The sequence below is a fragment of the Lagopus muta genome, chromosome 1 (genome assembly GCF_023343835.1).
Source record: "Lagopus muta isolate bLagMut1 chromosome 1, bLagMut1 primary, whole genome shotgun sequence".
Lineage (NCBI taxonomy): Eukaryota > Metazoa > Chordata > Aves > Galliformes > Phasianidae > Lagopus > Lagopus muta.
Window position 1 is genome coordinate 77,531,972 of NC_064433.1, and position 25,213 is coordinate 77,557,184.

Below are 25,213 nucleotides of genomic sequence, written 5' to 3' on the forward strand. Positions count from 1 at the left end.
CCTCCCCTTATCTTTTTGAGACTCAAATTATTTTCTTTGAAAAGACAACGTAGTCTTTCTCAGTACACCGGGCCATGAGCCCACACAGGAACAGAAGGCATCCCAGCCCATTACCACAGGCAAACATAACATATGCAGGAAAATCTTGATAATAGAAAAAAAGCAAGGCTCACATCAACAGAAACAGGCTAAATACTCAGATTCATCCACCTTTTACATAAACCACTTTCTTCACAAGCATTTAAGAGTGCATTTCATATCAGGGACTTCAGCTTATAGCAGAACAGCTCCAGCAGTTCAGAGGGAAGTTGGTGTACTCCTCCTTCTGCTACTCAGGAAAGGAGGGGACGCAAAAAGATCACGTATGGGCAAGATATGGCTGTGAGGACAGCAGCATAAGTTATTAGGGTAGTGCATCATAGCAAGTTGTGTTTCTTCCCTTGAGCTACTTGGTCCAGCTCTTCAGACCTAGCAGGAGGAAAAGAAGCTGCCAACTGCCTGACTTTTCTCAGGGCAATGGCTGCAACATGTTAAGGACCCACAGGAAAATTCTGCATTAAGATGTTTGCTAGCATCCAAGGTTGAGGAATCCTCAAGGGTAGGAGGACAGCAGAACAGATAAAGAGTGAAAGAGCCCCCCTAGGGATATGAAAATGTCTCGGCATAAGATCTCTGCTTGCTACAACTCTCTCAAGATGTCTTAACCCTATCATGGGTAGCTGCGCCCACATTTGGTTGTTACTGGGTCCAGATGACACAATGATGCTGAAGCTCAGGTACGCATACGCTTTCTTCATCATCTCTTATCCAGTAAGTTTCATGTCCTTGTCTCATACAGGGAGCTAAGAGCAGGCATTGTCAAACCAGTGCCCTGACATTTTGAAGCACTGGAAGTATTGGAGTCTCCAGAAAGAAGAAAGGCTACATTGTATGTACTGGAGCAAAAAACTTTGGACAAAATAGTCTTACGTCCTGAGAATGCTGTGCTTGACCAGTCCCAGTGTGTGACAAAAAGCACCACCTCCTGGACCAAGGAAAAAGACCACGTCTCTGGACTATGGTACTCTTATCTCTCCAGCCACCTCAGCCAAGTGCTACAGTGTGCTTATAAGGTGGGAGGTGCCAAACATACAATGAGTTCATAGGTAGCCATCATGATGGCTGTGTTGGGGATCTGGCGGATCAAGTGGGCCAGGAGCCCTCGGTATAAAGCCGAGGGTCCCTCTTCACGGACTATAAGCTGCAGAGTCTGTATAAAGGAACGATACCGTGACCCTTCTTCTCGCAACCGTGTTCGAATTACCTCTGGAGAGACAAGAAGGGAAGCAATATTATCAGAATGATCTCACAGGTGTGGCATCTTCTGTCAAGGGGAACAAAAGGAAGCAGAGCAGACTCACTCACCGTGTGGATATGCAATGCACGAGGCACATGTTTTGGAGACAGCAGCAGCTCCCATTAGTCCAAAAAAGTCACGGCTGTTTGCTGAAAGTGTGAATGGTGTAGAAAGGGAATGATGGCCATTTCTCAGATGCTGTTTCAGTGCTTCATATATGACAAAGTGTATGATGGTCTCTGACACTCCAGCATAGGAGGCTGTGATTCCACGGTAAAATCCAAGAAGGCCCTCGGTACGGTACACGTGCACAGCACACTGGAGGGCATTACTGCCCAGCTCCCCCTTCACCCTGTAAAGACAAAAGTGAGGAGGAAGGGCTAGAATAGCATACTGCTCCACTGACCAAAATACAGTTCTGAACACAGATGGATGACTCTTCCTCAGTGTGCCCTGAAGATTTATGTTCTGATGGGCCAACCCCATACCCAAACCAGTCCTGATGAGGCATGGAGTGGTTCTGCATGTCTTGTCTGCCTTACCTGGCTTCCAGCTGCATCCTGGTTTTCACCAACCAGATGGGGTTGGTGAGTGAGGCAGAGGTAATGCCTGGAGAACAGAAGAGGAATAGAACAATAAGCACCAGGACACCACTGACAGTTTGGAAGAAGTTGCTGATCTGTCAGCTCCCTGAATTCTGCCTGGAAAGCTGCAGTAGTTTACAATTTGAGAGTGACCCTGAACTCCCATGAGAGATGTGACAATTAGAGAGTAGACTACCTGACTTTCCACTTCTTCCCTTATCCCTTATGAAGATAACTAGCAACTCTACCTTCCACATAACCCTGCTACAGGAGACAGGAAACAATAAACTTGTAAGAATTAAAAAATTTGTTAGAGATATTTTGTTTAAGATCTCAAGAGATGTGATTCCGGGTGCACACTACAAGCTGCCTTCTCCCTACACACAAATGAATAGAGCTCTTTTCCTGATAGCAGCAGAAGAAGGAAAGACTAGATCTACGAACTGAAGAAACAAGCCTAAGAAGGATGAAGAATGAGAAAACACTTTGTTTAGTTGCTGCTCCAGATGTGGGGGAACAAAGGTTCAGAAGGCAGCAGCAATGCAGGTTGAAACCTGCTCACACTCACAAGCAGGACTCCCTAGCTCTGATTTGAGAAAGAAAAAGCTCACCTGCACAGGCTGCTGATAGCATATGTACTTTCTTGGACTCTGGTACAAGGACAGTATTGAGCCTCTCCTTCACACCAGAATAGGCAGCAAAATATATAGCCCTGGTTGGAAAGAAAGACAAAGAGGTTACAGCTCACCTACAAGAAGCACTGCTGTAGAGCTTCAGTCCAAATTTTATTCTCAGCACAAGTTTGTCTAACATGACATCACTACTGCCTCTACTCAGCGCACAGCAGTCATCCTATAGCTGTGACCAAAAAGTCCCAAAAATGCTTGCATAAAGGGGAAGGGCCCTGTGGCACAATGGGACTATTCTGTTTACTTTCAGAATGTGAAGCAGTAGCTGTCATGGAGGTTCTTTAAGAAGTGTACAGCGTAGGCTATCCTTGGGGATCAGAACTCACCGGGAAGGGGCAACCCCAACAAGGTTTGGGCCCAGACCTCGGAACAGGGATCGCATGCCTTCCTTCTCAAGAATGGTCCTATAGAAGGAAATAAACAAATCAGAAGAAGAATGAAGTCGGAGGATTTCCTGTTGCTCTTTCTTCTTTCTTCAGTGATCTTGCTGTATCTCCTCCTCATATCCATTGTTACCATTTTCTGCCTTGCTCTCCTCTTCTCTTCTTAGTCATTTATTCCTATTTTTTTCTGACATAAGCACTCTAAGTTTGATCAATCTACTAGCTGTGAAGCTTATCACAGTCTCAAAAGCTGCCTTGCAGACTCAGCATTCAAAGCACAGATCAGCTATGAGGAGCAGGTATATCTGTGCTCTGATGAAACTTATCATTGCACTTGTAGTTTGCAAAGCTTCAACCCAAATGCTGCTTTCCTCTCTCCACATGATGGCCAAACCTTCACTTCAATGTTGCTAACACACACATTCTACCCTGCCCTACTCACCTGAGCAACTTGAGCACTCCAGGGGCTGGTGGGGTGGGGTTCATCAGCCTCACACTCATCCCTGGCAGCTGTATCTCAGAGAGACACAGAGGTCGCAGTGCCAGCTGAGATGACTGCAGACGTGTCTTCACCACTTCCAGGGGACAGGTCAGGATGGCTCCAGCTGTGCCACCACATCTAGAACGTAACACCATAGGTAAGGATGACCCCCATGTAGGAATAGGGTAATGATTCCAACCTTGCCTTTCCACTGTCTCTCCCTTCTAGGCTAGGTCCCCCAGCCTGCGTCACACACGACCTCCTGCTCTCTGGTATTGATTAATGTAGTAATGGCTTCTCTTGGGACATCTCCTGGCAGCATCGCTCTGAAACCATTTGAGACAAACAGTCCCAAGTCCACAGGGACTCAGCTCAAACTTGCTGATCTTTGCAGTCAGATTTTCCCAGAGTAAACAGTTCTGCTGCCCAGCCTCTATGCAATGCCTTTGGCTGACATCACCAGGCACTCTGCCTGTCCCCCGCCAGTGCAGACAACAGCAGCTTCTCCCACCCCTCTGCCTGCGTATGTCTTTCAACCCAAAATTCATTTAGCTCCATTTTTTCAAGGCCTGTAAGCAGGATCTATATTTTCTGCCAGCAGCCCAACTTGCTCAATGAAAGAGGGTTCGGGCCTTAATCAGATAGAAGTTATTTTGGAAACTCAAGTACCATCAATCACTAACTCTGAAAAGATACGCATCCTCTTCTCCGCTTTCTGCCACGCAGGGACAAATCAGAACCAAAGAACTGTTATGTTCAGTTCTCAGCTTCTGCCCATTCAGATCCTCTGACTGAAAGCTTTGCTCTTCTAGACGGTGCTCAGTATCTGAAAGGCTGTTCTGAGCTGAATTGACTTGAGTGCATGACTTGAGTGCTACAGCCAGACAAAGGCTTGAAAAAGGGACAAAAGTTTCTACTTTCTATAGCCAAACTCACCTTGTTTCTTAAGAGACAGAGGGTGGAAAGAAAAAAAATAAACCCTCATTTTGCTTCAAAGAAAGAAGAGCCAATGAAAGAATTACACAGCGTCAAAGAAGAATCGTGTGTATCAAGGGATTTCCGCATGAAGACATAGGTCAGTGGATTGCTAGAGCTCCTAAGAATTATTCTGGAACAGTCTCTATTGCTCACAGCATACATACATTGCTCTTACAGCCTTTACTCCTTGGACAGGATAGAGGGGGGAAAAAAAAAAGAAAAAAAGGACTGGATACCTACTATAATGAAGTCCAAGGGTTAAAGATCTAGCTGCTAAATTGGTCTAAAGACAAGTTTTATGCAGCTAACAATGCCAGCAGCGAGTTACATCACTCCATTACACCTGTGCTGCTTTGCCAAGACCTTTGCAGGTCTAAGCAGTGGGGTAACTTGCAGAGCAGACAATCAGCACTAAATCTCTTCAGCAGCTGCAAGTGGTAGGAGTCTGGGATCAGGTGGAATGTAACCAAAAGCACTTAGCTCAGGCTCAGAAGACAACCCAAAGCAGTAAGTGACCTGGCTCGAGTCCTCTGGAAATGTATTCCTCGAGGAAGGATGGAGTACAATGGTGACAGATCAAAAATGTCTGAATAAATTCTACAAGCAGAGCCGCTTCAACTTCTCACCTACGGGTTGGACAGATGCTGTGGAAGGACTACATTCAGAGAAGCAACTGGTACCCTACAGATATCTAGCAACACACAAGGAGGCACAATAATGTATAATAATTTTTCTTCAAGAACCCCTTACCAGAGCATGGTCAAGACATGAGTTTGAACCCATGCCCCAAGTATAGAGAAAAATTTCCTGAGTTCAAGTTCCTCAAGCTATGTGTACAGCCAACAGAGAAGAAGTGAAAAGAATAATAATTTAAAAAAAAAAAAAAAAGCAAAAGAAATAGATATTTCTTTGCACAGTGGTTATTTAATCAGCAGTAGGTTTTCAAGACAAAAGGGGCTTTCTAAGCCAGTATGGCTAAATGGCAAGACTTGAGAATTTTCCAAGGAGTCAAAAACTCTACTAAACACATAAGGAAATCAGGTGAACCAGTTGCTCAGAACTGGAAGAAATCTCAACTACATCTCATCATGCACATGATGAGACAGCTGCTCAATGTATAAGAAACACAGGTTTCCAAGATTCTTCTTTTACAGAAGAAATGGAAAGTGAAGCATTTTCATCACAAAGAGGTGAACTGTTGATCAGCCCAATACTAAAGAAGGCAAAGATAAATGAACTCTAGTAAGAACAAAGCCGTAACCAAGGGTATTAAGAGCTGGCTGAGGAGACTTAATGCCTACAGTTCTAAATGTTTAATACGTGTAAGAGGACAAGAGATCCATACCAGCCTAGAAGAGAGTTACAGTGTCTACCAGGATTCAAAATAAAATCATATTTGTGATAATTTATGCTGGTGAAGTTATACGGTTATATAACCTGAGATCCATACCAGCAAACATGTACAGCATCATACCATACAGACTTAAAAGACACTTCATTCTAAACAGTATTGGTAGAGGGGCTACATTGGTTTTGTCTTCACGGAAGTTATCAAACAAAAGCTGAACTCACAAAAGCAACTACAAAGATGTAACATAAATCAGATTTTGTGAAACACTAACTTAGCACCTCACAAAACCATACTTACAGACCTAGAACTTTCTCTATAATATAGATGCTAAACATGTTAAAATTATAGCACAAAATATTGCAAAGGAAAAATAAAAAATAAAAAAATCATCCCCACTCTTCTCCCCCATTCCTAACCCAGTTATTAGAAAAGAATCAAACAGTGGTGATCCTGCAAGACTTTAATCGCTTACAGACCAGACCTAAAATTTTTCTTTTTTTTTCCACCAGCAAACAGGAGGTAACATTTAACATCTGATAAAATTCATGGGTGACAAAAGCTGTCACAGTAGCAAATAATGAGCAAAGGTGCAGAGACTGGGAAGTAATTAAAAAAATAAACAAAGAAACAAACAAACCCCAAACCATGGAACTGAGCAATCACCAAGCGTTGTTGCGTTGCACTTAAGCAGATTGTTTTAATACAGACAACACCCTAAAGCCATTACTCTTGAAAATGTAACAGAGTCAATTACTGCAAAACATGAGGGAGAGCAGTAATGGATAGCCAGTGCAACACGTACGTCCAGCAGTGCCAGAAAGGGCTAAAGGAAGGCAATAACACAGTCTCAGAATAGAGTACTTTTCCACATCTGTTTCTCTCATTTCAAAGTTTGCAAAGTCGACTGCAAAGCTTGAGGGGGCAGAAAATAAAAATACAAGTAAATGGAAATTTAAAAAACACTACTAACTTTTTTTTTCACTAATGATGTGAAAAGGTTGTAAGATGCACAGTTCTGACAGGGCTTAGTGGCAATTCACATTTCAAACCTTATTTTGGCTAGCTGAAAATTGTGATAATTTGTAGACCTTTCAAAAAAACATCTCAGTCAGACAAACCTCCATCTATACCAGGATTCTGTCCATAGTAACTGTTACCTATAGAAGAGAAGAAACACTCCTGAAGAACACACTCTTAGCTTTTAGCAATTTCCAACTCACAGATTTCCTCAGCCAGATGTGTTGCATCACATTCAATAATGGCTTTAAACTTGCAGAGGGTAGATTTAGACTAGATACTAGGAAGAAATTTTCTTTAGGGTGGTGAGACATTGGAACATGTTGCCCAGAGAGGTTGTGGATGCCTACTCCTTGGAGAGCATACAAGGCCAGGCTGGATGGGGCTCTGAGCGACCTGGTCTAGAAGGAGGTGTCCCTGCCTACAACAGGGGGGTTGGAACTAGATGATCTTACAGGTCCCTTCTAATCCAAACCATTCCATGATCGTATGATGATAGCTTTTCAAGACAGTCTCCTTTTATTCATTGTTCTAAATGCACTTTGGGCACATAAAAAGCTTTTATCCTTTCAAATCCTGAGGTCAGGAGTTCCCCTCTTTAACTGTATGTTGTACTAAAAGCTATGTTCTTGCACTACTTTTGAACGATCCCCTCCGTATCCTATGATGGTCCCCTGTTCTTAGACTAGAAAATATAATAAACAACTGTTCCTTCATCAAAGAGATCTATTTAATTAGGTGAAACAATATCAGTTACTGTACACCTTAGTAATAACTCAAACTTCTTACTCCTTGGGTTTTAACTAATTGCAATTGAAGGATGACTGCAGGGACACGAGTGCACTGCCACTAACTGAACCATCTTGCTTTTTCAAGAACCAAAGTGGAAAATGAGGCTGAAGAAGAGGTTAAGAAGAAAGCTAAGAAGTATGAAGAAATACATATAGAAATGCTCAGCCTTTGAGATGCAGTGATTACCCAATTCAAGGAAAAATTAACGAAAGAGAACAGTGTGTAGAAAGTAGCACTGGGAACAGACAAGGCAAGCGTACAGAAGCAGATTGACATGGCACAGTTGTATAACCTGGAGAAAGCTTTCCTAACTGAGAGCAAGGAAATGATACGCCTTACCACACCCTATACTGAAGACCTCGCTGCGATACAGACTCCAAGAGGCTAGTGGAATTGGAAAAGGGCGAGATCTTCGTCTAGACAAGGGAACTGGGCAGTCACACAGCAGGGCTGGAACGGCTTCGGGCATCTCGAACTCTAAGCACAATACCGTTCCGTGACTCAAAAGCTCCCGTCCGACCAGAGCTGCAGAACCATACTTTTACCCCGCGGCCTCCCGGGACGGCAGCCGGCGGGGGGAGGAGCGAGGGCCGCGGGACAGGGGGAAAAAGGCGCGGTTCCGGGCTCCTGCCGCGCGTGCCGCTCAGAGCCGCGCCGCGCGGGCTCACTCACCCTCCGGCGAACAGGTGGAGCAGGGTGCTGTGCTGCGCCATGGCACGGCGCTCCATCGGCAGGCTCCGCTGCTCTGCGGCACGGCCGGGATCCGCCGCCGGCTCCCCGAGGGCGAGGCCTGGCCCTCCCGCCCTCCGCTCGCATTGGCTCCTCGGACGGAGGCGGGCGGGCCGGGCTGGGTGCCGGCAGCCCAGAATGCCGCCTGGGGGGCGGTTTGGTGGGGTTGGGCCTGCTTCGGATCCCCGTGCCAAACTACGTCCGTGAGCTGTGGGCCGCCTGCTGACGGTGCTTGTTCCTGTGCGTTGAATCCAGGTGTCCTCATGCTTGTGCATCCTCAGCGCTGTTGGGAAAAATTCTGCTCAAATAGGCTTGCTCAGTGATCCCAAAAAGGAGGTTTTTTACCTTTCTTTATTCGAATAAAAGGAATGTCTGCTGGGGGGTTTCCAGTAGGATCTCAACCCATCAGAGGTCACAATCTCTTTTTATCCCTATGCCCTGACACTGCAGTGAGCCCTCCCCCTGTTCCCATTATTTGTTCCCTATCATAAAAGTAGTATCATAAAATTTGTTCCCTTCATAAAGGCATCTGCTAATCCAGTACTTGTTTAAAGTATTCAGAGTTCACATTCTTCTCAGTTCACTTACAACATGTTCAACCCCCCAGTAGGTACCCCTTTTCTTTGTAATACATACTTAGTAATCTGGATTCAGAGTTTGTTGTTTTGTCCAAGTTCTGTTTGTAGCCTGTTGTAGCCTGTCCATCCCTCTTTGTCCTGTAAAGCAAGCAAGATTTACAAGCAATTGCTAAGCTAGCATCTCCTGCTATTTATCTGCAAGACAAGTTTTATTTAACCAGTTCTCATCCTTCGTTCATCATATTAAGTTCTTGCAAGGACTTAATATCCTTTCTTCACTCATGTCAATTTTCCCTTTTTTATCATCTAATTATTCTTGCAAATAATTATTTTATAACATAGCCTTTTATTATTTCTTCTTGTGCAGTTCCAGGTGCAGTTGCATGCCTTTAGACCGTTGCCTTCTGCCCCCAAGTAATCTCTCAAAGGGAGGAGAGTACAAAACTTACCACGGACCTTACCAGGCCTATACCTATCATCAAAAAGCAATCCTCGATCAATAACAGGGTTCTGATCTTTGCCAGTCCTCTTGTTTGAGACCTTCCATTAAACATTTTAAATCTTCAGTCTTTCCTTCTGCCAACTGGAAAGAGTCACTAATATTAAAAAAATAAATCCCTTCAAGTTCCTGATGCCCATGATTGTGACTTAGTAATAGATAATCATTAATAGCTCTATTTTGTAAGACTACATGCTGAATTTCTCCTGATAATTTATTTAAGGCTGCAACAGATGGGATGTAAAATTGATTCAATTTTTTTATTATTATTATTTTTATTGTTTTTATTTTTTTGTGAAACCACAAGCAACCACAATAAGTTGTTGATGGTTGTGGATGTTGCAGACGGTTAGTCCTGGGACTCCCACTAAAGATAGGCCTAGAACAATCACTTCCACCTTTATAATAGGTTTACATCCCTATCACAGGTTGCATCCAGTTGTAAAGCCACTCGTTTGGATTGCTGTCCTGTAGACACAGAGGAATGGTCGTTATATCATGCACTGATTGCTCCCAGCTAAACCAAAAGCGAAGGTATTAGCAGCCTCCCAAATGAACCATACCCACATTTTCCCCAGAGGGTACTCTCCTGGGAGGATTGCTCTGACTCCCCATCTGCAACAAATCAAAATCTAGACTCGAAACATGCTGGTTCCAGTTCTTATGCTCCTTTGCCACTATCTTCTCAAGCTTCCCTGGTGGCTAGTTGCATAAGGTCACTACTCAGGTGCTTTGTTTAAAGGTTATCCATAATCCTCTGTCTTCTTTCAACTTGAAAGTCTACTTTTCTGGAGCTTGTGTGGGCTTAGTGAGGGTATGGTGAATCCATCTGTGTTCCACTGCTTTCACTGCAGCCTCTATAGTGAGTAACAGCTGAAAAGGTCCATTCCACTTAGGAGTTAATGATGATTCCTACCAGTCTTTTACCAGGATCCAGTCTCCAGGCTGAATATTGTGCACCACAAAGTCCAAGGGTACGGTTTGTGCAGCTGGGCCTCCTGCCAAAGAGACAAGAGACAGTATCTTGCCCATGTATTGTCTTAAGGAAATATCACTTATTTCCTTTTTTCTCCCAGGTTGGGTGCTACTTGGGTAGGGTGTTCTGAACAGCAACTTACTGGGGAATAACCCTTTGTCTCCCTTAGGTTTTGCCCTTATTTGGGGTAGCAATCTGGCCTAAGGTAAGCTAAGTTTCTATTGCTAGTTTCAGAAAGTTTTACTTTATTTCCCCATTCATTTTTTCCACCTTCTCTGAACTTTTGGGTCACCAGGAGGCATGCAAGTCCTGTTGTATCTCCAGTGCATCATGATTCCCTGCAACACCTTCCCTGTGAAGTCAGTTCCTCTGTCTGCATCTATTGCCTCTATCATCCCATACCTAGGAATGATTTGTTCCAGGAATATCTTTGTGACAGAGCAGGACGCTGCTGAGGCTACATGAAATGCTGCAGCCACCTTGTAAGCTGGCACACTATCACTAGGAGGTATTTAAGTTGCCCAGCCCTGGACATCACAGTCAAATCTACCTGGTACCACTGGAAGGGTTGCCCTGCCCAGTGTTGGCCTCCATTTTTACCATTTGCTTTGCTTATTATCTACTTCAACACATATCAAACATCCCTCAGTGGCTGCTTTTGCTAGTGCAAATAGCTCTATGGTAAAAAAAGATTTTTATAAAGGCATCTGCTAATCCTTTGGAGCCCCAAAGGCTTCTCTCATAAAGTTGTTTCAAAACTTCTAGGAGCAGTGACTTGGGTAGCCACTGTTTGCTGTCCCTGGTGAACCAGTTAGTTATTCTCTATACTGCCCCACTGTTTTTTCTTACCTCTAGCTCCTCTGGCAGGAAACACATTTCATCCAGCAGTGGCTAGGCCACTAAGAGTAAGGGGGAGATCTTAGATACTTCTGGCAGACTTGCCGTGCCATTTTCTGAGCTTCTTTGTCTGTCAGTCAATTATGTGTTTCCTCCTATGAAAATCCTACCTGATGTCCTCTGGCATATGTATGCCACCTATATATATATGCCACCTATAGCCAGCTTTTGAGGTAGATTCACCACTGTCAACAAAACAAATCACTTTGGCTTTTGAATCAGAACTGAATACTGAAATTTTATCATCAAAACATATGGCCAGATAAGCCTATAAACCATCACTTTTTAGAAACAAGTTTTGCTTTAACTGGAACAAAACAGACCAGGCCCATTTTCCTGCAATTCCAAAGGATCACAGAATTGTAGAATCATTGGAAGGCTTGGGATGGCTGCTTCAGTTTGGTTGTCCTCATCCTCCAGCCATACTGTATACCAGAGTCAGTTGGGAATGACTCTCTTGGCTCCCTTGTTGTTGACCAGGGGCATGACATTTCTTTGGCTGGAGACACAGCCTTAGCAGTCTTTTTGTTAATGACCAAACCCTTTGCAACTGGCACAATGATACTCTGACAAACAGGGACTTCTAGTGGGTCCCCTGTCTCTTCTCCCATTGCCCCTTTCTCCAAGGTTTTGATATACATCCTAAAGATTTCTTAAAAAATTCCAACCCCTTACAACAAAGATATATTACCCCCTATAGAATAACATAATAGTGACACAAAACACAAAAACAATGTTCTATTTCCCATTTTCACACTTAATCATTTGAAAGAAAGGTCCAGACTTTCATTTTCCGGTGGCACCATTTTCCTGCACACCAGCATGTGTAGCTCACGTCTTTGGGTTTAAGAGTGGTTATGTAAATGTCTTGCCAGCTAATTGCAGCTACCTGACAGATGTTCCACAGCAGCTTGAGTTGGTTTCTGAAGCGTGCTTTCAAAGTGATTCCTCCAGCACTTCTCACTTGCTGTGCTTCAGTTGTTGCAGAGCAGTTTGGTGCGCAGGCTGAATTTCCTCCTGGTGGAGCCAGGCTGGCAGATGTCTGTAAATGAGGCATCCTTGGGGCATTTCAGCCACCAGTGGGCCACAGGACCAACGGCAGATGTAATCCAAAGTAAAGCTCCACAGATGTAATTGGTGTGGGTGTTGGATTTCCAGCCCCCACGCTGTAACGCCATAGACTTGCTCCTGTTGCACCATAGTGCTTGCTAGCAAGAACCTAGCAGAGAGTGACATACACATTTCAAAGCTGAAAGGAGAGCATTCAAGAAGATTTATGCTGAAGAATAGTGCCTGAGCCAGCACCAGACACTTGTTTTTGGAGAGATGAACTGTATCATGGAAGTTGAGAGAAGATTCTGTAGAAGATCACATTCCTTTTGAAAAGGAGGAAATGGGATTCGATTTTGGGTGTTTCTAGCACTCGGGTTTCACAGAAGACAGCACAGATCATGTAATCCCATACCTGTTACAGCCCACTGCAATATTTTAGAAATCCAGAAGCAAATAATGAAATAGGACACGCTCATCAATTAGGTAACTGACAAACACTGCAGGAATCTCGTGTTCTTCGTGCGCCTTCACAGCTGCTCCTTACCCAACCTGCTGTGGAGCGGGCTCCAGTTTTGGTAACACACACATCACTCATTCAGCTGAGATTAGTACTGAAGAGTACACCATTACTACAGCGGGACTACGGTTCTGGATAAACCCAACATATTGACAACGTCCGTGACGGAGCTTTTATCATATATGATAAAATTATACATATTTGCGCAGTGACTGCACGCACCAGAACGCCCGGCTGGCAAAGCAGCGCGAGCGGCTGCCGGCGCTCGGTCCCTTTAAGGGCCACGGCGCTGCGCTGGCGAGGTGCCTGTGCCTTTAATTGCTGGCCCCGCCCGCGAGCCTCGCGACCCAGGCGCCCAAAGTACGGTGTGGGGTAGGGGGTTCTCGTGACTCGGCTTGGCCTGCTCCGGCGGCCTTGGGGAGTGTGGGGTCTCACGGCGCTACCGCCGCCGTGGGGCTGGGGTCGGTATCGGGCGGGTTGGGGCGGGCCGCGGCCTGCGGCCTGGTTGGCTGGCTGGCTGGCGAGCGAGGTTGGGGCAGGGAAGGCGAAGGTTGCCAGACGGACGTCCCGCTGCCCAGGCGGCGGCCAGAACAGCCTGGCGGGTTCCGGGTCGGGGGGCGGACTGCCGGAGCGAGGGGTAGGAGGGCGCTCTGCCTGACGTCGGCCCGGTGTCGTCCCGGGGCCAGGTGCAGCCCGGAGGGCTCTGGCGCCGTCCGTGCTTCGCGCCATGGCTATGAGGGAGCTGGTGGAGCCGGAGTGCGGGGGCTCCAACCCCCTTCTGAAGCTGGCCGGCCACTTCACCCAGGACAAGGCCCTGCGGCAGGAAGGGCTCCAGGGATCCCTCGGCTGGCCTCCGGGAGCGGCGGGCGCCGCCGCCGTGAGTGTCGAGGGGCGCTTCGCTCGCTGAGGGCGGCCGGGGGCGGGTGTGGGACTGCGCTGGTTCGCGTGGGAAAGGGGCTGTGGGGCCGCCCCGTCTGTCGGCGAGCTGACGGGGCGTGGTCTTGCTCGTAGTGGCCGTGTCCGGGGATGCTGGCAGGATGCTCGTGGCTGTGGGGGGGGCCGCACGCCTTACTGATGCAGCGGCTAACCCGGAGGGGGTGGTGGGAAGCTTGCGCGACGTGGTGCGGGGTATTCCTGTGCCTATAGCTTGGACGCGTGCTGACAGCCAGTGCGAGAAAGCGTGGTTAGCCTAAACAGGAGGGAGAGGAGGATGTGTGCTGATTGACATGCTGTGTGGATAGCCCAAGCTGTTGAGATGATTGCCCACTGTTACTTCTAGGTATCCAAGCCGCTGGGAGTAGCCTCTGAAGATGAGGTAAGAACAAATAGATGCATGTCCTTATTACCTTTCTCTTCAATGCTTAGTTTGCTTTTTACCCTCTATCTAATTTTATTTTTCTGCCAAGTCTGTTTCTTCTTTCTACTCTGTGGCTCTACTTGTTTATTTTCCATGTTTTAGATGATGAATGTTAATCTCTCACTGTCTTTGGTAGCTGGTTGGAGAATTCCTACAAGGGCAGAATGCCCCATTACTGTCCCATGCACCCCAGACCTTTAAGATGGATGACCTGTTGGCTGAGATGCAGGAGATCGAACAGTCAAGCTTCCGACAGGCGCCTCAGCGAGGTGAGGGGAGCTGGAGTAGATGGATGGTGGAAAAGGTCTCAGTGTTGTGGTTAAACTCTTAACAGGGTGGCTCCCTCTGTTGTGAGGTTATGTGGAGCACTGTTTCCAACTTTGGACTTCCCAGTACACTGATATATTCTAATGAGTCCACTGGAGATCAGGAGGTAGAATACGTGGTGTAAGAGAAAAAGGTGAAGGAAGTAAGTTTCTTCAGTCTGGAGGAGTGTCAGGGGAGTAGGAGTGGATCTAATTGTCTTCAGCAGCAGTAGCTGGGATCTTTGCACTGATAAACAGCAAGAGAATGAGAGGTAGAGGAGTAAGGAAATGTATTCCCTCGGTGGACAGTTCAGCACTGCAGCAGATGCTTAGGGATTCTGGGGAGTCTCTAGACTTCGAGAAGTTCAGAAGCTGCTTGGTCAGTACTCTGAAATATCAGATCTAACTTCAGTGTCTTTTACTTTTTTTCTAAGACTTGCAACCTTCAGAGATTCCTTCTAACTAGAATCTTCTGGTGATTTTATTCTAATAAAGAGGAAGGACCTGATCTGAGATGATGATGGCTACCTGAAGGTGCCTTTGAGTTCTCTTGCATTCACTTGTGTTTTTCTTCTAGCTCCAGGTGTGGCAGCCCTTGCACTGTCTGAAAACTGGACCCAGGAGTTCTTGGCTGCAGCAGATACCGCTGGTGATATCGCTTCAGATTACAATGAGGCTGACTGGTCACAGGAATTCATTGCTGAAGTGACAGGTGAAGGGTCCTTTTTGGATTATCGTTGTGATGTTGCCCAGTCACATTCTTGCATGCAGTGTAGTTAGTGAGTTCAAAACTGGAATCATGCTTTTGGAGCAGCTTTAAAAAGGAGGAGGGGAAAAAAAAAGACTGCTTTGGAGTGGATTAGCTAAATTGCTCGCTATTTGGTGTGGAAGCTTTTAATTGGGCACAAGATCTTTTTATTTTCAGATTGGGTTACTTGGAGAACTTGGGAGAAGCAAGCTATTCAAGCTGCTTTTATTAAAGTTATGGTTCAACTAACGTAATTTCTGGAGATGCTCTGCTGCTGCTTCTTCCTTATGTATACTCCAGTTCTCACTATGTTTTCCTTTGGTACTAAGGTAAATGCAGTTTGGAGTGCTTTTTTTTTAAAAAAAAAAAAAAAAAAATCCATTTTTAAATGGATTTTATGAAGAGGGAGAGGAGAAATTTTGAGGAGAAAAGTGCATTCTCACAGGTTGGAAAAAATGGAAAATGAGTATTTTTGGACCTAAGTGTAAGCTTTCTGTTCTAAACAAGGTGGTAGTTTATCTGAAAAGCCATCTTCCTTTGTGTATAGAGCTGTGTGTTGAATATGGTCTTTTGACCATCTAGGACTTAACCTGGAAATTATGTGTAAGATTTAACTAGATTCTTTTCTGTTCCCTGGGGGTGGCCACTGTAGGAAGTCAGATAGTTCCATTCATTGATCAGCAGACTTGATACTCCTGGCAGTAAAAGTCAACACCTCCAACGTCTATGAGACAGTTGTGACAGTTGTGTTCTTCCTAAATTGTGATTTTTTTGACAGAGGCTTGTAGTGCATTGCTGATTTCCTTGACCTACATGGTATCTCTCATGGAGCAGCTGTTAGAATAATGAAGTGGAAGTAGAAAGTAAAGATGTTGCCACCATAGAGGCGTTTGTATTAATGCTTTGTCTGTATCTAAGGCTTGATTATTATTTTTTGTTCAGGACACAGAAGAAACAGGTATTGACGATCTTTCTTTGAAGAGGTCTTTACTGCATGTGTTAGATAAGAGTATAAGAGTATGTAAAATGATGAAAGTGGAATCTGAAGTTAAGCTTAGTGATGTTCTGCTCATCTCACTCTTCTTTCCCTGTCTTAATGTCCTATGCAGATCCACTGTCTGTGTCTCCTGCCAAGTGGGCAGAAGAATACCTTGAGCAGTCAGAGGAGAAACTGTGGCTGGGGGAATCAGAAGACCAGTCAGTAGCAGATAAATGGTAAGTCTCTAGTGTCAAGACCAGTTATTGCTGCTAGGCTTCTGCATGGATGAAGGTTAGACAGGTGGCAGAGAAACATCTTGAATGCTTTTGAATCACTTACCTAGACAGTGTTCTCCTTAGTTTTAGAGAAGGGAGAAAATGATGCTTAAGAGATCACTATTTTGCTAGATTCTAGTTTCTGGAAATGCTGTGATCTTGTAGTCTAATATAATTGCATAGGTAGTGAAAAGCTTCTTAACGTGATTTCAGTAGTTGTTGCAGTAACTCCTGCTCAAGCAGAATTTGTTTTCTGCTCCTCAATAGATGCATTTTCAGTTTTAGAAATCTCAGGTGCTAGATCCAATAGTTGTAGACTTTCATCACTTCATTCTCCTTATTTGACAAACTGCATCAAGCTTTTCCTTTGCATATTTCTAGATTTGGCCATTCAGATAACATTTTCAAATATTTCTGTGTGGTAAAGATCAGTCTATTACTGAAAATCTTCTCTGTGTAGGTACTTGTGGACTGTGGTCAAGTTTTTCAGGTAGCAAAATGTAAGCAAGCACTTGAGCTACTTAGATCTTTCTCTAAAACAGACTATACGTATTTAGGTACTTCTTTCTCCTCGCTTTTGATTTTTTGGGTATCTTTTTGCAAATATTGAAGTTACTAAGTTCTCCTGTTCCAGTGACATTGCCAAAACTGACAGTACAGGTTGCACCTAGAATATTATTAGAATCTATCCCACTTTAAGCCATACAAAACTATGTGCTCTCTGTGAGCCCTTCATCTTTTTCAGAGTTGCTGCTTTTTCAAAACGCTGTTGTGCTTCCATAAGAACAGCCTACTTTCTTTGTTCCTGCAATGTTCCTGTATGAGGCTATGATTGATGGTGCCAATACTTGTGGTACTTGATAGCATGGTTGTGCCACTCTTTTGCAGGCTTAACCTAGTAGTAATTTTGAATTTTTACAGGCTAATTTTGAACTCCAGAGTCTGTTAGGAAGGACTGTATCCCTCAATACTTGTCTACCCCATTCAGTGGACTGCTAATGAAAGAGGCTGCTGTTGCCTAGTTTCAAACTGTTTCTTTCCCTTTAACTGATTATTTTAAAAAGGTATGAAGAATATCAATCTGAAGATGATCTGAAGAAAACTGCTAGTGATTTTCTTTCTAAAGTGGATGATCCAAAACTCAACAGTTCTGAGGTGAGGAATGCTGTGACTGGGGCTGACAGATATCTAATGTGTCTAAAGAGTTTGAACGGAGAAGAAGGGGGAAGGCAATAAAGGAAAAAAGGCCTGCTATCCAGTGCTTCCACTTCTTCTCTGTTTCCTAGAAGTCCAGCCCTTCAGTTCCCACAAAATATTTTATCTTTCTGTAACTGCACTGTGGTGAAGAGCTTTCCTGCCCACTTCTCTAGCCTTCTGTGCTCACTTTGCAGAGAGAATTCCTATCTGTAAAGAAAGAAGGGGGGCATAGATAGAAATGTTTTTGGCAAAGCGTCTGCCCAGCTCCACCCTTGTTTCATTTCTTTGCCACAGTTCCTAAAGTTTGTCCGCCAGATTGGAGATGGCAGGGTATCGATCGAAGCTAATCAGGTGACCCACAGAGACCAAGATCAGGCAGAGCAATGGGCAGCTGAGTTTATGCAGCAGCAGGTAGGAGCCTCAGCCCTGTGTGCACTGAAGGAGGAAAGGTCTTTGTGACAGTGCACAGTCTGTGAGCGAGGGATAATGAATGGCAAGTCTGAATTTCAGCAGTGCTTTACTTACTAATGACTAGATGTGGGAGGTAAGGGAGGGACTGTTGGGCTCGTCAGAGCAAAGTCTAGCCAGATGTTGGGAAGATATCTGGGCACTGTCAGTGTTCTCATCTTCTGTAGCACCTGGGAGGGAGGAAGGAAGTATCCAAAATAACTCCTCTCCATTTCTCAAGGCCATCAGTTCTTGCTGATGGGAAGGAGAGGTCATCGCAGACCCTCCAGGACATTGGGATGTGTGCTGAGGTTACCAAACCCTAAAAAGAAAGATGTGTTTCTGTTTCCAAACTCCCAGGGGGCATCCGATGCCTGGGTGGATCAATTTGCGCGATCTGGGAACATATCAGCTCTTGATACGGAATTTGAGCAGGCAAAGACTGCTGTGGAGGTAAAGCTGAAGGAGGAGGAGGGCTGGGGTAACATTTGAGAGCCCGTGACAGGGTTAACTCTCCTTTGCATGTATTGAGGAGGGCTAGAAACATTTAAGAGGGCATGCTTTGTGGTGTTTGTAGAGCTCAGTTAAAAGTTGAGGTATGCCAGTCACTTTCTGTTCTCCCTTCAGTCAGATGTGGATTTCTGGGACAAACTTCAGGCAGAATGGGAGGAGATGGCCAAGAGAGATGCAGAGGCTCACCCTTGGCTTTCTGATTATGATGACCTCAGCTCTTCTTCATATGACAAGGTAATACAGGACAGGGTTTTCTAGCTCTGTGATGAGCTGCCTTGAGGAAGCCGGCAGGTTGTCTGCTGTGCAGGTGAGTTCCATAGATCCCCAAATGCTGTTAAGGTTTCTTCTTGTGCTGTTATTTACTGTTGCATGTGCCCTTATTCTAGGTTAGCTAGGAGTTAAATGCTGCTGTCATTTGTTCTGATCTGCAAGTGCTGTCTAGTTCTTGTTCACTACCAAGTGCCAGTTAATGCTGGCATTGCTTGCAATGAGTGCAAGTGCCCACTCCCACCCAGAGCTGGTAAGCTAAGCACCAGCTATTTAATCACTGTTGCAGTTTACCTCATATGTGATATAGTCTAAGATTCAGAGGAATCTTTCAGGATAGAGCAAGCAGAAAGAAGAGCTGCTTTTCTCTAATCTGCTACAAGCTAGTAGACAGAGTGGGGTTGCTACTTGCTCTGCTGTTTGTCACAGCTGGACCAGACTGTGATATCCTGTAGAAAGTGCTTTTCTGCCTAGCATCACCTGGCATTAGCCCTCTGCTTGTTTCTGCTGCTAGGGTTACCAGTTTGAAGAAGATAATCCCATGAGAGATCATCCTGACGCATTTGAAGAAGGGCGAAAGCGCTTGGAGGAAGGTGACCTCCCCAATGCTGTCTTGCTGTTTGAGGCTGCAGTGCAACAGAAGCCAGATCATATGGAGGTGAGTGAGACTAATGGTAGCAGGCCTTGACTTGGTGTTGTCCTTCTTGGATCCTTTACCTTTGAGATGTCAGGGTATGTGTAGAAAGCTCACCACAATCAGCTGTGCAGGACATATGAAAACATTTCACTTGTCTGTGGCCCTGGATTTGTAGCTGGTGTGTGTGAATCCTGAGGAGGATGGTGGGCAAGAAGGTTTAGGGCTGAAATCAGATGCACAAAGTCTTCTGCTCAAAGCTGTGTGAAATCATAAGAATGCATGCATGAAGCCAAGATAAGAGGCTCTTATATCTTTAAGTTGCTTTTGTGGAAGACTTAGTTGGCTTTATGAGCCTGGAGGTGCTTCTGATAATGACATTCTTTAATATGGGTATTAAAAGCAAATTCTTAGCAGTTAGCTGCACTAGAGGTTGTGGTTAGGACCTGGATCTGTTAGGAAATGCCATCTCTCAATTCTTTTGAGTAACATGAGTGTCTCCGAAGGCTTTATTTGAAGTTGTATACCAGAAAATGATTTTTACGCTGAGACGTGTTCCAGCAGTTAATTCAGTGAATGCTTCCTCCATAAAACTTCAGCTTCTGTAGGATGGATTAAGAAATAGTTTGTGCCTTTCTTCAGAAGTAGAGTGCATAAATATTCTCAGAAGGATGAGATGGAGTGCAAACGTGCATGTGCTGCTGTCTGTCTCTGAAGTGCCTATGTCAGAAGAGCTAGGAAGACTGAATTCTCATTGGGACTGATTCAAGTCCTCCTCGAATAGTAATTTGAAAGGAAGCACATGTTCTGAAAATCTACTCTTGCTTTGAAGTGGTCAAGAGGTAATCCTTGAGAACTGGACAGTCTCTCGAACTGTTGGAGCTGTGGGCTAGGCATAATAGCTGAGACCTTAGGAGTAGAAATCTTGAACCTTGCTGGCTAGATGTATTGAGGAAAGTTCTGAATTCTTCTGCTGTAACTGTGGAAAGGACAGGAAGTCAAGTTCAGATGGTACAATGGTAGACTTGTACTTTTTTTTTTTTTTTTTTTTTTTTTTTACTGCAAAGGAAATTCCATAGTCACCTTGGTCCAAAGTACAACTTTGTTGGATCTCAGCTCTTCTGCCCTCAGAACACTGTGCTGTTCTGGCTGGTGAGCTCTGTGTTGTAGCTAGTCTTGTGGTGAGGCATTAGGGATTTGAGGCAGTAGATGCAGACTACCTGTTGCTTGTGGTGGCTGGCAATTGCAGTATATCTTCTTCTCCTAATGCCTTCCTTCTTTGAGACAGTTGACGCTGCACTTCATGTGACTTAAGTTCATAAAGCAGTTACTTCATGCTGACAAATCCAGCAAGCTAGCTGGCCTACTTAGAGGCAAGGGATGTGGTCATCAATGTAAGGTGAATGGATATTTACTGTGGATTTAGCACTTTAAATATTCCATATGCCAACTGCCTGGAAATTGAAGTTTTTTTAATGTACCAGTGTCATGATGATTGAAGAGCCAATAAAATAACAGTGCTTCTGCTTTGTGGGCAATTTTCTAAAATTTTTACTTGCCAGTGGACTGTATATACACAAATATATTCAGCTGCCTGCCTTGAAGGTCCCATTATTAGCACTATTGCTATACAGTTTTGTTTTTAGAAAAGCTGAGATCTGCTTTTCCCTCCTTCCTGTGTTTTGGACCACAGTTAAAAGCTGAAGTTAGCCATTGTGCAATTTTAGAGGGTAAAGCTGCAAACAGTTGCTTTATGGTAGCTTTCTTGGTACACATTCATTTCTTTTCACCAAAGCTCCACTCTTACTGTCCTTCATAGCATGTGAACCAGAAGGCCTATATATCTTTCCAGATTAAATTTATAGGTGTGTGTGGCTAATATTAGGGCTGCTCTGAAAGCAGTGCCTCCTATTTTATCGCATCGGCCTGTGATATCAGAGGCGGATGCTGGTAGGATGGCAGAAGAGGTTGAACCTTCCCATCAGTACTCTGTCACATTTTGTTGCCTTGTGGCAGATGGCAGCAGAGGGACAGTCTGACAAAATGGCATCTGACATGGAAGTGTACATGAAGCAGAGGTGTTTGTGTGTTTAATCTCAGATCTAATCTCTGTGCCTGTTTATTTTTTCTGGATCTGAGGAAATCTAACTTTATGCATCTTTTTCCTTCAGGCCTGGCAATACCTGGGAACCACCCAAGCAGAGAATGAACAGGAACTCTTGGCAATCAGCGCTCTCAGGCGGTGAGTGTTGCAAAAGATCTGAGCAGGGGTCTTTATCTTGTGCATAATGCCCCGAGGAGCACGTAGCTAGTGTTGTGTGTTCTGTTTTGATTGTGTTATCACCTGTGGCTGGATTTCTTGATTTTAATATGGTGGTTGTTTCTCTTTGTGTGATATACAGGTGCTTGGAACTGCAGCCTGGTAACCTCACAGCACTTATGGCTTTAGCAGTCAGCTTCACCAACGAGTCCTTGCAGAAGCAGGCATGTGAGACCCTGCGGGACTGGCTACGCCATAAACAAGCCTATGCCCACCTACTGGAGAAGGAACCAGAGGAGAATGCCTCAGAGACAAATCTTGGCACTTCCAAGCGTGTACTAGGGTCCCTGCTGTCTGAGTGAGTTGGGGATATAAATCTTAGCCTTCAGATGAGAAGTGTCTCGGAGAATTGGGGCTGGGTCGGGCAGGTGTTAGATTGGGCAACCCAAGGTCAGCTTGTTCTACAGTATACAAATGTCCTTGTTCCATGCTTTTCCAGCTCACTTTTTGCGGAAGTCAAAGAGCTGTTCTTAGCAGCTGTGCGCAGCAACCCCTCAACTGTTGATCCTGATGTTCAGTGTGGCCTGGGTGTCCTTTTCAACCTTAGTGGCGAATACGAGAAGGCTGTGGATTGCTTCAGTGCCGCACTTAGTGTGCGCCCCAATGTAAGAAAGGGCAGAGTGGGGGTGCTGGAGGTACCTAGAGTTTTGTGGGTGGAGGTGCTGTGTGTACTGTGAGGTACATCTTCTGAAGCAAAGGAGCAAGGCAGACATGTTGGTTAGGAAGGGATGGCTTGGAACATAAAGAGCCAGTTTGGCTTAGTCTTTTCTCTCTGTCCCCTTTTCCAGGATCATCTCCTATGGAACAAGCTTGGTGCCACGCTGGCCAATGGGAATCGCAGTGAGGAAGCTGTGGCCGCATACCGGCGGGCACTGGAGCTCCAGCCAGGATATATCCGGTCTCGATACAACTTGGGCATCAGCTGCATCAACTTGGGTGCCCACCGGTGAGCAGAGGATGTGTAAATCTGCTGTGACCTATGAGGTTGCATATCTGTGTGGGAGAGAGACTGTGATAGGTTATTAGGACAGTGCTGTGCTGCCTGCAGCCTTCTGGTAGCAATAGGCAGACAGTGAATGAGTAGAATCTGCCCTGAGAAAATGCCAGGCAGATGCACTTGCAGTGGAGGCCATCTGGACTTGAATTCCTGATAAGGGGGAAAGCGGGATCACTAGTGGTTTTGGAGCGGGGAAGGATGTGCTAAAGAGGGGGGGAAACTGTTGTAAAGGGGAGAAGTAGCAGTTCAGAAGCAAATGGGGAGGGAATATGAGATGTACCATCTCCAATAAGCATATGTATGTTCTCATGTTGACAGTGAGGCTGTGGAGCACTTCTTAGAGGCTTTGCACATGCAGCAGAAGAGCCGAGGTCCACGAGGGCAGCAAGGCGCTATGTCTGACAACATCTGGAGCACCCTCCGCATGGCCCTCTCCATGCTGGGGCAGAGTGACCTGTATGGAGCAGCTGATGCCCATGACCTTCCCACGCTGCTTCGGGCATTTGGCCTCCAGCAGTGACTCTGGGATCAGCTTCCCTGCGAGTGCAGGTTTGGCCCAGCCCAGCTGTGACCTTCTCTAGGGAGAAAATGTTCACTTGGGTACACACACACCTTTGCTCTATTAGGGCAGATCACTTGCAACTATTTCTTTTTTTTTTTTTTTTTTTTAATTTCCTGCTGAAGTGTGCAACTTCCCCTACCTGTTGTTTGTGACCTGAGGATCTCTGAGTGGTTTACATTATCACATCTATGGCTGACTGACACTCTGCTGCCAAGCAGATGGTCAAAGTGGGGAAATGAGAAGCTTTCCCAGATGGCATGTGCAGTGGTGCCCAGTGTGGCTTTGAGACCTCATAGTAGCCATTCTGGAGAGAGTACCTGCTGGATATGTTTCAAAGGCAGGCTGCTTTGGTGGGACAAGATTGATGTTAAGTGAAGCAGTGGGAAAACAAAAAAATCTGGATTTGAGTATGCTTCCCCCATGTATGTGCTTGTATGTGTATGTATGTGGGTTACTAGGGAAAGCTGAGGGCAGCAGTCGATTTTCCTTGGGTAATACTAAATTTATGGTACAGTCAGATGATGATTTCTCATTTGGGAACCTCTGAGAGCAGAGTAGTGTACTTGTGCTACGGACGTGAGTGGACCGTAGGGATAAAAGAAGTCCCAGAGTTCAGATTTGAGACAATGTGATAGGAATAAAAGCCTAACTATAACCTCCCCTCCCAGAATATGGTAGGGAACAGGTCAAGTCTTAATTTTCACTTGATCATCTCTCATTGTTTTTACTTTGTGCAGAAGTCCCCCATCTTGACTGTAACTAAATCTTGTTCATTATAAATATCTGTATATGATTCTGCTGGGGAAAATGTTTTTTTAATTGTAAAATATTTTGTATAATAGGGGAGAGAATTAAAATTGCCAAAATTACGTCTTTCTCTGTGTGAATCTGTTGAACCTGCATGCGGTGGGTAGTGCAGTACTCTGCAGGTACAGGCCCACTGGAATGAGAAACATAAATCTGCATCGTTATCTCCCTTTTCCACCCAGACTTTGTTTTATTGATAGCTCATGCAAATGAAGCGTTAAGGACCTCATTTTGCTGTAGCCTCAGGCTTCAACAATAATGAATCTTCTGTGAGCCTGCAGAAGAGCTTCCCTGTGGCTTCATCAAGGGCAGATCTTGCCTGACCAATCTGGTAGTCAGATTCTATCAGTCTGAATCAATCTTCTATGATGGAGTGACGGCTTCGGTGGACAGAGGAAGGGCAATGGATGTCATCTATCTGGACTTCTACAAAGCCTTTGACATGGTCCCTCCCCACATCCTTCTCTCTAAATTGGAGAGGTATGGATTTGAAGGATGTACTTAGGTGGATTAAAAATTGGTTGGCTGATTACAGCCACAGGTTGTGATCAGTGGTTCTGCATCAGGGTGAAGGCTGGTCACAAATGGTGTCCTTCAGGGATCGGTCTTGGGACCAGTGCTCTTCAGCATCTTCATCTGTGACATAGATGATAGCATGGAGTGCACCCTCAGCAAGTCTGTGGATGACATCAAGCTGAGAGGTGAAATCCATACACTGGAAGGAAGGGAAGCCATCCAGAGGGACCTGGACAGGCTGGAAAAGTGGGCCTATGAAAACCTAATGAGGATCAGTAAGGCCAAGTGCAGGGTGCTGCAGTTGGGTCGGGGCAATCCCAGGTATTCATACAAACTGGGCGAAGAACTCCTTGAGAGCAGCCCTGCAGAGAAGGACTTGGGGGTCCTGGTGGATGAGAAGCTGGACATGAGCCTGCAGTGTGCAATTGC

The 25,213-nt window shown here is 45.2% G+C and overlaps 2 protein-coding genes across 3 annotated transcripts; one reads left to right on the forward strand and one right to left on the reverse strand.

Moving 5' to 3' along the window:
- Nucleotides 1-2: 2 nt before the first annotated feature.
- On the reverse strand, nt 3-8,620 carry LOC125700354 (solute carrier family 25 member 36-like). The gene is given in 8 exon segments (XM_048960889.1): nt 3-1,305; nt 1,405-1,688; nt 1,879-1,945; nt 2,532-2,632; nt 2,936-3,013; nt 3,435-3,611; nt 8,284-8,359; nt 8,362-8,620. Coding segments are annotated over 8 exon segments (1,227 nt in total). The 5' UTR covers nt 8,606-8,620; the 3' UTR covers nt 3-1,105.
- Nucleotides 8,621-13,149: 4,529 nt separating this feature from the next.
- On the forward strand, nt 13,150-24,330 carry PEX5 (peroxisomal biogenesis factor 5). Of its 2 annotated transcripts, XM_048968335.1 has the most exons (16): nt 13,150-13,220; nt 13,547-13,737; nt 14,140-14,175; nt 14,354-14,486; nt 15,100-15,234; nt 16,380-16,485; nt 17,589-17,679; nt 18,016-18,132; nt 18,529-18,621; nt 18,796-18,915; nt 19,463-19,606; nt 21,754-21,824; nt 21,985-22,200; nt 22,342-22,507; nt 22,691-22,848; nt 23,218-24,330. In XM_048968335.1, exons 2-16 carry the CDS (start codon nt 13,588-13,590, stop codon nt 23,417-23,419), a joined length of 1,938 nt encoding a protein of 645 aa, XP_048824292.1. In that variant the 5' UTR covers nt 13,150-13,220; nt 13,547-13,587; the 3' UTR covers nt 23,420-24,330. The 2 variants fall into 2 exon arrangements, with proteins under 2 accessions (XP_048824292.1, XP_048824300.1); XM_048968343.1 differs by lacking the exons at nt 13,150-13,220; nt 18,016-18,132 and having other exon boundaries at nt 13,230-13,737.
- The last annotated feature ends 883 nt before the right edge of the window (nt 24,331-25,213 follow it).

Bases quoted from the DNA above. Each gene is read 5' to 3' on its own strand.
- PEX5 (XM_048968335.1), top strand. From the start codon at position 13,588: ATGGCTATGAGGGAGCTGGTGGAGCCGGAGTGCGGGGGCTCCAACCCC. The intron at 13,738-14,139 runs GTGAGTGTCGAG...TGTTACTTCTAG, and splicing joins GAGCGGCGGGCGCCGCCGCC to GTATCCAAGCCGCTGGGAGT. The intron at 22,508-22,690 runs GTAAGAAAGGGC...CCCCTTTTCCAG, and splicing joins CACTTAGTGTGCGCCCCAAT to GATCATCTCCTATGGAACAA.